This window comes from Pempheris klunzingeri, chromosome 14 (assembly GCF_042242105.1).
Source record: "Pempheris klunzingeri isolate RE-2024b chromosome 14, fPemKlu1.hap1, whole genome shotgun sequence".
Lineage (NCBI taxonomy): Eukaryota > Metazoa > Chordata > Actinopteri > Acropomatiformes > Pempheridae > Pempheris > Pempheris klunzingeri.
The window spans coordinates 14134873-14146592 of NC_092025.1; the positions used below are offsets into that span (position 1 = coordinate 14134873).

General features: G+C 41.2%; 1 protein-coding gene across 1 annotated transcript in view; it reads right to left on the reverse strand.

Moving 5' to 3' along the window:
- The window catches only part of fryb (furry homolog b (Drosophila)), a 36972-nt gene extending 26245 nt beyond the window's left edge, over window positions 1-10727 (reverse strand). The window contains exons 1-14 of the mRNA XM_070843181.1: window positions 10647-10727; window positions 9117-9310; window positions 8328-8381; window positions 8038-8177; window positions 7089-7179; window positions 6642-6721; window positions 6410-6490; window positions 4716-4884; window positions 4253-4345; window positions 3848-3946; window positions 1695-1796; window positions 1057-1160; window positions 604-712; window positions 77-163 (exon numbers count right to left, since the gene is read on the reverse strand). Coding sequence (XP_070699282.1) covers window positions 77-163; window positions 604-712; window positions 1057-1160; window positions 1695-1796; window positions 3848-3946; window positions 4253-4345; window positions 4716-4884; window positions 6410-6490; window positions 6642-6721; window positions 7089-7179; window positions 8038-8177; window positions 8328-8381; window positions 9117-9310; window positions 10647-10704 — 1461 coding nt within the window. The 5' untranslated portion in view covers window positions 10705-10727. The remainder of the gene's footprint in view (window positions 1-76; window positions 164-603; window positions 713-1056; window positions 1161-1694; window positions 1797-3847; window positions 3947-4252; window positions 4346-4715; window positions 4885-6409; window positions 6491-6641; window positions 6722-7088; window positions 7180-8037; window positions 8178-8327; window positions 8382-9116; window positions 9311-10646) is intronic.
- Window positions 10728-11720: the final 993 nt, after the last annotated feature.

Sequence of the window (11720 nt, forward strand, 5' to 3'; positions counted from 1 at the left end):
GGGTGAGGGCACACACTGTTGATCTGTGTGTGATTGTGTGTGCACATTACTGACTGTCTGCGTCTGCTCTCCTTACCTCTGGGTTGAGACTGAAGGCTTTGGCCGGTTTCCCAACACTCAGCAGGTCAAATATGATCTCCTTCATGGCGAAATCCAGTCTCTCCTGAACAGAGGGCAAACATAGTGGTGTTATAGGATTTCAGTGTTAATGTGGTTTCAGGCACCATCTGTATGCCACCGGTAATGCACAGATGGGACGTTTCTATAACATAACTGATTACATAGAAAAATAACGTGAAAGAAAAACAGTACTGGACGATATGTGGACACAATAAGTCTTATTTATCTACATCTGAGGTATTTACACTAATGTCATACAGTTTAAAACCTCAGCATCTCATAAGCCATTCGATGAAATGTAATTCATTTTCATAATGGATTCTGGTGAAATGTAAAAAACATCTGATGGCCTATACTCTGGCTAATCCTGTATTAGCAGAGCAACTGTATGAGTAGGAGCTTTTAGCTAAGAATTTTGGATTATACGAGTATCAACCTACACTTAACACTTTATTGGACTTTGTAAATGAGTGTCATACACACCTGTGCAATAAACTGGATAATCTTGACAAAAATATTAAGGGGCATGTCTCTGGGCACAACGCTACGACTCCCTTTGGGGAACAGAGTGGAGGTGATGGACGTCAGACGACTGGAGGACAAAGGAGAGACAAGAGTGAGGACAGGAGTAAAAATCATTACATGTTTTGCTTTGTAATGATAACAAATGTGTCCCATCAATTTTAATTTTAACACGCATAATTACCAAACTAAATAACCAACACCACAACAGAAAACAGCATTCATAACTGAAGCATAAACAGATTTAAAACCTCAAGAGCTTCTGAGAAAAGTCTTATTTGCAGTCTCCTTTGTTCATGTTAATTGCAACAAGGTGTCACGATATAATGAGTTAACAATGGCATGATGCTTTACGAGTTTAAAATGACAGCTTGCATTGTTGCGATGACAAATGTAACTGCACGTGACTGTTACCTCTGTGTTCCAGTGTTGCTCTCGCACTTTATTCGGATCATGTAGACCCACAGCAGGCGGTACAGGGATTCTAGAGCCACACGTGCCATCTTGGGGTCTTTATTCTGCATTCACACACGTGCAGACAAAAATTTGTTGTATTTCACCAGGTGCAGTATTTCCTGTTTCACAGACTGTGCCTCCAACAAGCAAAAACGTTTCACAGGATTTCGTCTCGGGCCAAAAAGAAAGAGAAATCCGATAGTACCCTGACAGGCATTCCTCACATGCTGTACCTTACAGACACGTGATAATTTACTGCTTACACCGCATATGCTGCTTCCTTAACATTTGCATTGTGATGATGAATTATGCTTGTGCAGAAGTCTTTATGAGCTCCATTCAATCACTATGTTGTTAACCGGCAGTGTTTCCCTCTAGGCAATACATACTAATGGTTGACTTTATAGCACTGCAGCTGTTTGTTGTGTGAAGTTCAGTGTTGTGTGCGTGTACTCTTTTTCAAAATCATTCACCATGGGCAGAAATGTGCTGTGCAGACTACACTGTTTGTGTACGAGTATGACACTGATTGCGATCTATACAAATAATCTCTATGGCAATTCTTGTGTTTGCATGGTGTAAACAGGGAGGCCGACCTTGAGGTTTGAGAGGCAGTTGTTGAGGAAAATGTGCCAGCGGCTGAGGAAGAACTGCTTCTGACTGACACACAGCAGACAGGTGACCAGAGGATACAGAGCCTGGTGAGCAGAGAGAAGACAGATGGGACACAATTGCATCATGCGCTTCAGACAACTAGTAGTAAAGTATCAGGGTATCCAAATTCAAAGTCCATCATTCAATCATTCAATAGATAGAATCAATATAATACAAAGGATTCAGATTCATGTCTACCTCACCAGTTTTTTTTACATTAACTATGCAGCGTATTACTTTGAAACAGTTTTTAGATATACCATTTTTTAATGAAGACAGTAAAAAAAAAATAGAAAATAGTGAAATAGTTTTTGAACTCTGCCTTTACCATATAATAACAACAGGCAAATGCATTATGCCAGATTAAGCTTACAAATATTCACAATCATGTTCCACACTCTCTGGCCTGATAAATACATCATTACATCATCGTTTTTTTCTCATTCATCGATGTCTTCCTCTTGGGAATTAAGGCAATTTAACTAAACAAAACACTCCATTTTCTGTGCTTTATCTACCTGTAGGTTTTATGGGAACATCATTTTTGGATCTGGAATTGCTAACAGATTGTTTTCCTCCATTTCATGGCAAGCAACAACGGTGTGAACAGCACCATTACAAGTTTACAGAGGAGGTTTTTCCACTCACGGTTCACACACAGGAATATGTACTTGGTGTCTAGTCTGTTTAATCATCTGGTAAAAGCATGTAAGTCTGCATGCAGATCATTCTTAAACTTGACTGTCCTGCTAATGATTGGTGTGAGACCAGGCACACCCCTGTCATGAATGGTTTTTGGAAATGCAAAGTCTGACGAGTGCAGCATTTGCCTGTCACTTTTTATCAAGGTGGGTATTTGTTATCAGTCTATCTTTCATGTCAGTGCCTCCTCTCTCACAGGCACTCAGAATGTAGAAGAATAACAATTATGGAAATGCACCACATTACTGTCATTCCTGTCATGTTTGTCCATTCTGCTCTGACACAGCAGGTTATTGTCTGTGTGTGTGCATGCTTGTGCCCTGTTTGTTTGGGGAAAAAAGTGAAAACACATTCAATATGTGTGCAGAGAGGTGTGTCAAGTATTGAATGCATGCGCTGCTTGGGGAATTTGGAGAATCTATCCCAGGAAGCATGCATACCGGCTGAGTGACATGTCTGCAGCCCCGAGGACACAAGTCTGTCACAGCACGAGGACCCGTGAGCAAATAGCACATCAACAGCAATCAGCAATACTACAACACAGCAGCCTGATGCCAAGCTTTGTTATATTATTTGTCTATCAAATGGCATTGGAATACAACCCAAAGGCGGGACAACTTTTATTAGAAATCTAAAGGGAATCATTGCCTTAGCGAGCAAAGCTGCTCTTGATCACAGATATTTTATATATTTACACAGAAATTTGTTTCCGATATTCCGAACTTGTTAAAGTGTGTTTATAGAAATTTCTCATTCTGAGAATTGAAAAATGAGAAATGAGGAAGTTAAAGCAAAAGAGAAATAATTAAATGAGAGTTTGGAGAATACTTGAAAGTTTCAGTTTACATTGGAAACCAGTTAAAATCTTACTGAAATTTCAGGTGTTCACTTAAAAACACATACACAAACACACAAAAATGACTTTATAGGAGGGATTACTGATTACTATTTTATTACCGGGAAAAAAAATGTAGCTACATTTTGGTAACCCTGTATCACAGATTGTTGCCTGTTCCTTCAGTAATCATAATCATTTCCTTAACATTCATGGATAATACTTTTAGGCAATGGAAAAGGGAATTTTCATACAGGCCCTGACAATTAAACAGAGTAGTTTTATCGCGTGCTTGCTCGTGTGAGACCACTATTTTAATAAGGGAGATCTACTGCATCTAATTTGCTGATTCCCCTGTCTGTTTTCCTGCTATGGGCAATTACCCATCTGGCTTCGCTTCAAAAACTGGCCTGTGTACTGCACTCCTGTCTCCTTCCATAGAGGGATAAAAGCCCACATGTTGGAGGGTTACAGTAAGTGCTTTCACCAATTGCTGTCAATGGAGAGGAAATTAAAAGTGATGAGCAGTGACAGAACAGAATATGGGGAGAGACTTACCAGAGAGTGTTTCTTCCTTGAGGACAGGTCCAATGTGGTATCGTACAAACTCTCTACGAAATTTCGTAGACACGGCACGTTCACCTCATTCTTCACAGTCTGGGGGGGGAGGACGAATAATGCAGAAGTTAAGCTCCTAAACATTTCCCTTCAGAAAGTTGTTTAGACTCCAATGGCCTTGTTTTACTTTGCTTGATGGAGGGAGACAGACAGGACACTACATGTTCATGAACTTTCTCTACATTATTTATATAGTTTTTTAGATATACTGTAAGGCAGAAAGACAGACAGGCTTTTTATTTACAGGACAAACATTAACTTCAATCAGACTGTGGCTTAAAATGAATCCAAAAAAGCAAAAGTGCACGGTGTATAGCTGTGAGCCTTCAAATGAAATGCACTTACAGCAGCTACAGGTACAAGTATCTCCACAAAGAGTCCGGCTAATGAGTGCTTAATGTCTTTATCCTTCACTTCCAAGAAATACTGCGCACACTCCTAAAGACATAAAGAGAGAGAAAGTCACAGTGAGACAAACAGCATATGTATGTACATGATAACTCTGAGAATGCGAGGTCACTAATTGACATCCCCGTCTCGTTATGGGGGAAGGAAATGAGAAACATTCTCAACACTGCAATTACCATCAAAGGGCAGATAAACAAGGCACTTAATCCCTAATTACCTCTGTGGAACTTCTCAATAGCCTATAGGATAGCTCTTAGATAGCACTAAACTGCTTCCAGACATGTATGTATGCAGAGAAAGAATACGTCTGTCCAGTGAACACTCCCTGAGATTCCTAAACCAGAGCCTCTTCACATTGTTGACATGTAAATAACAGGTAAATGATTTCAGCTCAGTCTACCTGCATGAACTGGAAGGAGGCTTCAAAGTCTTCCACTGGGTACATTTTAATGCGGAAGAACTTGAGTCCCATGATGAGGCTGATGGTGGACTGGATGACGTAGGGGCTCTGCTCCTTCTGTCTCAGCTCCTTCAGCTCGGAGATGAACTTCTTCCTCACTGCTGGGAACCTGCCGAGGAAATGGTGACCAGATGTGAACAGTCGCTCTATTCTCTTGTGTTATGGTAAATGTTTTCGTATCCAAGTCTTAGCTGAGTGGCAGTGTGGTTACTGAAAAAAAGCAGCTAGATTTTTCTTTATTTGCTAATTTTGTGCCATGTGTACGTAACTGTTCTTTTCTTCTAACTTGCTCCCCTTTATACACCTGTTTTTTTTTTTTTTTTGCATATGCACATGGGTATGTGTGCTTGTGTGCTTGTGTGTGTATGTACCCACCATCCAGATAGATTTTACCAGCAGCGCTCTGCAGGCCTATATTTAGAATGGCATCTGGAGGGGTGATGAGGAGGGAATGTGTACGTGTGTGCGCGCTTGTTCTTCGGGCGTCTGCGTTTTTTTGTTTTTTTTCTTTCGCATGCTTCACAGGGGTTGCCACTGCAGTTAACTAAGTGGAACAGTCATCAGCCTTCTGTTTAGTGCTGAGTGTTTAAATAAGACACATAAACACTGTGATCCATAAACCAAGCTGGACAAACACACAGATAAGTGCCAAGAACAAAGGATGTGCTGTTCATGCCTGTGTGTGTACTGAACCTTTTCATTGCCCTGCACGTAAATATTATACTACAAATAAATAACCCTGGGAGAGGTGTTAGAAATCCAAAGAACCTTAATCAAGGGGAAAACCCATCATCAACACAGAGGGCAGCCTTCATTTGCTACACTAGATCTCATAGTATTGACTTTGATCCATTATCAAATCTATGAGCGTATTAAATTGTGTGTGTGTGCGTGCATGTGTATGTATGTGACTGCAATAACTGAGCTGCCCTGTGAACACACACCTCCTCCATCACAGTAATAACCTCCTGGAAAATGGGAACAGTGCTCATCTCTCATCACACACGACATTAAACAGACAGAAGACCATCATCTGGAGTGTCATTATCCTCAGTTGCCATCACGCACAAACATATACACATGCACACACAGGTACATGCACATTTTTACCAACACACACTTGCACTTAAGACAGAGGGATAGCATTTATAGTTGCTGTATCTACTGAAAATGGGGTCAAGAGGAGGACAGGTAGCAATTGAAACTACACATTCATTTTTCCACCACGACAAATCAGCCCACAGCTGCAACATGGCCTGGATTTTACTAATTCTACCTTTCGCAGTGAGACAAAACATGACAAATTTTATTCTAAACTGTCAAAGTAAATTAATAAATCAACATTTACATAAACTGAATTGTAGTTATTTAGCCTTGTGTAAAGTGGCACAAAGATAAGGGTAACTGTAGTATTTTGAATTATGTGAATTACTTCAATAGCTTTCATATAATAAATGAGACGCAGAGAATATATTTTACGAAGACTTCACATAAATGGCCATATGACAAACCATGTGAAAAACATAATGTCAACTGATACAAATAACGTCATGCAGATATAGAAACATTAATGCGTGCTGTATGCATACACAACAGTACAAATAATAATTTGCACAATTGGTGGAGGTCAGTACCTGGACTGAGCTACAACTCCCACTACTTCAGCATAGAGGTCAGCCACTATGTGCATGTTGCCTGTGTTGGGTCCCAGGTACCTGAGAAGTAAACACAAAAATTCATGTTATAGCGCAGAGCTGTGCAGAACTGTGAGAACAGTAGACCCATTTTTTAAAATCAGAAAGTGAAGAAAGTAATGCAGTGAAACAGTGCTTCATCATTTGTGTTTCTCCATGCTAACATTCTTACCCTTCCTTGTATTTGAAGTGCTTGAAGGTCAGATTTATAACTTCTTGGATGAGTCCGTCCAGAAGAGGATGGAGGGGGATCTGGATTGAGAGAAGAAGTTGTCATTTTATTCTGAACTCAGTCTTTTTCATGTGAGTGGGGTGGGAAACACTGCGTATAGATAACTGATGTCAAGTTGTTAATCTAAAGCACAGCGTGTTACATATTCTAATTATTTCCTGTAATTACTTTATTACTATATAATTACTTTACAGTATCATGTCATTTATCATTTGTGTTAAAGGTTTAAATAAAGGCAAACAGTGCTTTACAAACTTTCAGTGTGTCTTTGTTTCCAGTGACTGAAATACTGTTTGAGGACAGACCTTTCTCTTTTAAATATGAAACCCAGTCGTGCTAATGAGTTTGAGAAGACATGCACAACAGGGAACAGAAACTGAGACTCACCTGTTTCAAAACTTCTATAAGCACAAGAGAAAAGATGAAGTCTATGGCCAGATCTCTCCGCTCCAATAAGTAGTCCTTCTGTTGCTCATCACTGAGACAGACAGACAGACAGACAGAAATAGAGGAACACTAACATTATTTGTGAAATTACACTGTAACAGTGTTGATCCCGAAAAAATCCTGTATGAGGCCCCGAGTACGTGCTCCTGTTCTTGCCTCTGTACTCCACACGGAAATGTGTAACATATGAATCTGGTTTTATTAAATTTCTGTTAATTAATTCATCAATTTCAGGCACCATCTGGTCCACGATGTAACTGTAAGTACTCAGTAAGCTGTTTTTTTGAGAGCTGGAGACAAGTTTCTGCAAAGAGGATAACACTTTAGTGCAGTAAATTTGTGTATTTTAGTTTTATTTTCATATTATAAAGTTTTGTTTTTCTACAGTTTGTAGCAGAGGGCTGCACTGGACTGCATTCTTATGGGATCAGGCCATTTGAACTTTGCTGCGGGAGGGAGCAGAAATGTTTATGTTGAAATGCAGAGGAGGAGAATAGGTTATTACCAACAAATATGAATTACAGGGTTTTGATTATATGCATTGGAATTGGGATCCTGAGGGGCCCATGAGACCCAACGCAAATCTTGCGAGAGAGGGTAGTTGACACTTTGCTTGAGGGAGGTGAGAACGCACTCATTGTAATGGTAATGGTCAGACATCCACTGGGAGTGGGATTAAAAAACAGTCCCACAAGGGCTCTAGTTTGTAGGATTATATTGTTCATAGTTTGTCTGCTTTACAACAGTATTGCTTATTGTTTATTGTTTCTAAAGGTAAAGCCCTCTAAAATCCATATGTGTATTCATAACCTAGTCCTCCAAATCTATTCCAACTAAAGTGGAGAAAAGACTTTTATAATTGAGGTGTGTGCCGTTTGTGTCCTCTCACTTTTTTGACTTGGTGTTGGCCCTGGGTCGATATTCGTGGGACTCATCCTCCAGGCCGTTCTGCCTCTTGTACCAGTCAAACAGAGTCTTAAGGATAGACGGCAGGCAGTACTCTGCTAGAGAACTCATAGTGCTGATCAACTGAAGGTCGAGGTGAGCGAGAGAGAGAGGACAGAGTGAGAGGTTAATCCCATTGCCAAAACAAGACAAAAGGTTCAGCTAGATTTGGATGGCAGGGGAAAAAGGGACAGCACATATTGCGGATGATGCGTCCATATCAGGTTCACACACCTGGTCGAACTGTGGGTCCTCTCCTCTTTGCAGAGATTTGTTCAGTGGTTTCTCCTGTGAAATAAGAACAGAAAAAGAGAAAATGTTCATGTCAGAGGAGACAAGAACAGGAAGACTTTTTATCATGAAACTCTGAGACAGAAAACTCCAAGTTCTAATGATTCAAAACTGTTGTAAATCAAAACTCAGACAGACTAACTGTGTCACTGATTTTTTAAATTGCTCTTGAGTCTTCAATCCATATTGACTGTCAGTACTGAAGATGCTTACTCATAGATTGGCGTTGCACTTTCAGCTAAACCAAAATGTGATCATCAGCTAAGTGCCTAAAACAAAAATGTAAGCTTCAACGTTTGAAGCCCAGAATTGATTTCACTACTTAGTCTCAGACTCAGAGCTCAGGTACTAACATTGTTATATTCCTTGCATTAAATATATCAGGTGTTTAGCCTTAAGTGCCGTGAACACACAAAAACACTGAGATAAAAGGCCGTCACACCACTATACATCATGCACTGCACTCAGACATGTCGATTTATTTGGAAAGCTAAATAACTCTTAATCAATCCACTAGAGATATTAACTGAGGATATACTAGAAGTGAGGAATATTGCAGACCTCACTTCCTCTGCATAAAAAAGATTACTAAACATATACTGACAAGAGAGGCCACTCTGAATAATCAATCAACAATCAGATAAAATGTCCACAAAGTATTCCGAAATGATGCAGTAACCTGAGAGAGATGGGATGAGAAGCAGGATGAGATATCGATGTGAAGTCACTCACCAGTGGTTCAGCCATGATGATGCGAATCTTGCGTTCGGAGAGCAAGGTGAAGTTGGCAAACAGGCTTTTTAGGACGAACTCGCCCGGCTTGCTCTCAGGGTCCACATTGACAGGCGCCATGACGACAGGACCCTTTCTCTCTCCCAAGGTTCCACTGACTGGGGGCAGCGGCGGCTTCAGTCCCACTGGGGAGGCTGGGGAGGTTCAGGACAGGTCGGTTAGTCTAAAGCAGCACCTACTAAAGTCTGACATAATCATGCTCTAAGTTCACCATAATTCAGAGGTTTTGGGATGTACAAAGGAAGTATAATGTTGCCAAGTCAGCCAACGGGTTACAACTCGAGTGCCATGTATTTGCCTGTATTTGTTTCCATTCTGGCTAACTGTCACTATTAAAAGTACACAGAATTACATAGCACTGTAACTGCCTCCACAAGCTTTGTGACTGCTGACTGTGTTGACAAGCAGATAAATCAATGGGCCAAACTTAAATAACTAACTTCCCCCACCTGCATGCATTTGTCCCTTTCATCTCACACAGTGTCTTTGCTTCATATCTCCATACCACCCACCCATGTCCCCGCCTCATAGTTTGAAACTTGAAAACGTTGAAAAAGTTGAAAACTAAACCTCATACTTACAAAATTTGTCCATGTCAGAATAACATTCAGAATAACATTTTATTATTTCTTTCTCTAAAGTTAAAGTTAAAGCTCCACAGCCATTACTCATTTATGATGAATGATTGTCCAAGATTGACAGGGTACGCTTTTCAGGCACACTCACACACACACAGTCCATGTTTTCACTTCCCCCTCATGATTACATCATTAGGGAGACTGGGCACTATTCATTCTTGCCAGACGTAATGATAAACACACAGAGAAAGATACACAGGGAGGGAGTGAGTGGAGTGTAGAGGGGCTCTGAGTGAGAGACAGACAGACAGACAGACAGACAGATATATATATGGAGGGACAAGGCATTTCCTGTCATACTATGTCTAGGAATATTCACATGTCCTTAAAATAGAACTGGTCACTCTAAGAAACAGAGCATTTCCATGGCTAAAGAGCTTCAGCAGGACTTTGTGGGAAATATGTATGTTGCACTATGGACTATGAATCACAGGTCAACCAATACAGTTAACAAAAAACCTAATCACACACTTAATGTAGAGTCTTACCAATGTCAGTACAGTAGCCAACAAAGGAGGCTTGTGTGACTGGAGCAAATTTGCAGGACTTACTCCCTGAAGAAGGTGCATAAAATGCTTTTACAAGGTAAAAAAATCATTCATCAGAGTGTTTCCAAGAAATGGCTAGCGTGTGTGAGTTAACAATTCTGTCAGATCTAACTGACCTTTCATGACCACGTGACCTGACCTCACTATAGAGACGAGATGCAAATTCTGATTCCTGGACAGGACAGGCCTCCAGGCCGCATAGCCAGCGACCTGTTTGTGTGAAACCTGAGCACTGAAATGATGCAAACATGCGTGCACATGACCGAACACCCCTGCAGGCTTACCGAGGCCCTTGATGAAGCTGATGACACTAGCCCTGCTCCATTTAGTGGGCACTTCCATGATGCAGACACAGGGCAAGGATACAGTGGGTATAAGTGGGAAAAATGGGCAGAGACAGTGGGATGGAGGAGGAATGTAACACAGGGAGAGGGTGGACAGCTGAGGAGGGGTAGCTGAGTACCCTACAAGGTGTAAAGTACAGCTTCCATGATTGACAAATAAAAGTAATTCCTTGCAGGGGGCTTAGCAGCACAGAAGTTTGTCTTCTATATCCAACTATTCCATCTTGACACTAAATACAGACATCAGAGTAATGTCTGGCTTAGACACTAGACAAGTTTAACCAAAGCTAAAACTGTGAAGCTCCATCCTTCAGGAAATGATAGGCAGCTAAAGAGAAAGTTGTGTGCCTGAGGCGAGAAAGAAAACGCTCATGACAGCTGTATCCCACATTCAATCCAAATGAAACAGGAAGATATGCTGTATCCACAGACCGGAGGAGCCATAACCCGGGTGAAACTGCCCAAGTGAAGACGACTTGACGCCTCAGAGCTGCGAGTGTTGCAATCACGGAGGAAGAGATGGTGTCAAAGTGTCTTCTCAAAATAACAGAAGAGACAACCAACTTATTCCGTCATGAGTGGACTCTACCAACGGGGATCGAGAAATTTTCCACTGTACTGCTCCAGCAGAGGCTTGTGTAGATCAGACACTCCGTAGGGCCCCATGCTTGAGTGCTATATGAGCTTACAGACCAACTATCAGTTTCTACTTTAGCTCCTGCTCCGCGCTCGGCCTGCCATCACATCTCTGTGCAACAGCTCCCGTGATCTTGGAATCCTTGCTGTGCGAAAGTTGTACTGAAATGAAGGTGCTTCTCTCAGAGTGGTTTTGCGGCTGTCCTTTAGTTGTCAGTAGCAGTTAAGTGAAGTCTGCTCCTTGTGGAGATCTGACCAGAAGAGTTAGGTTGGAATTTCAACACTGCCCCGAGAGAGAGGCGAGGGGAGGAGGGAGGCGCTATATATAGACCACTGGAGGTCACTCTCTTACATACCCACCACTCCCACTGACCCCTA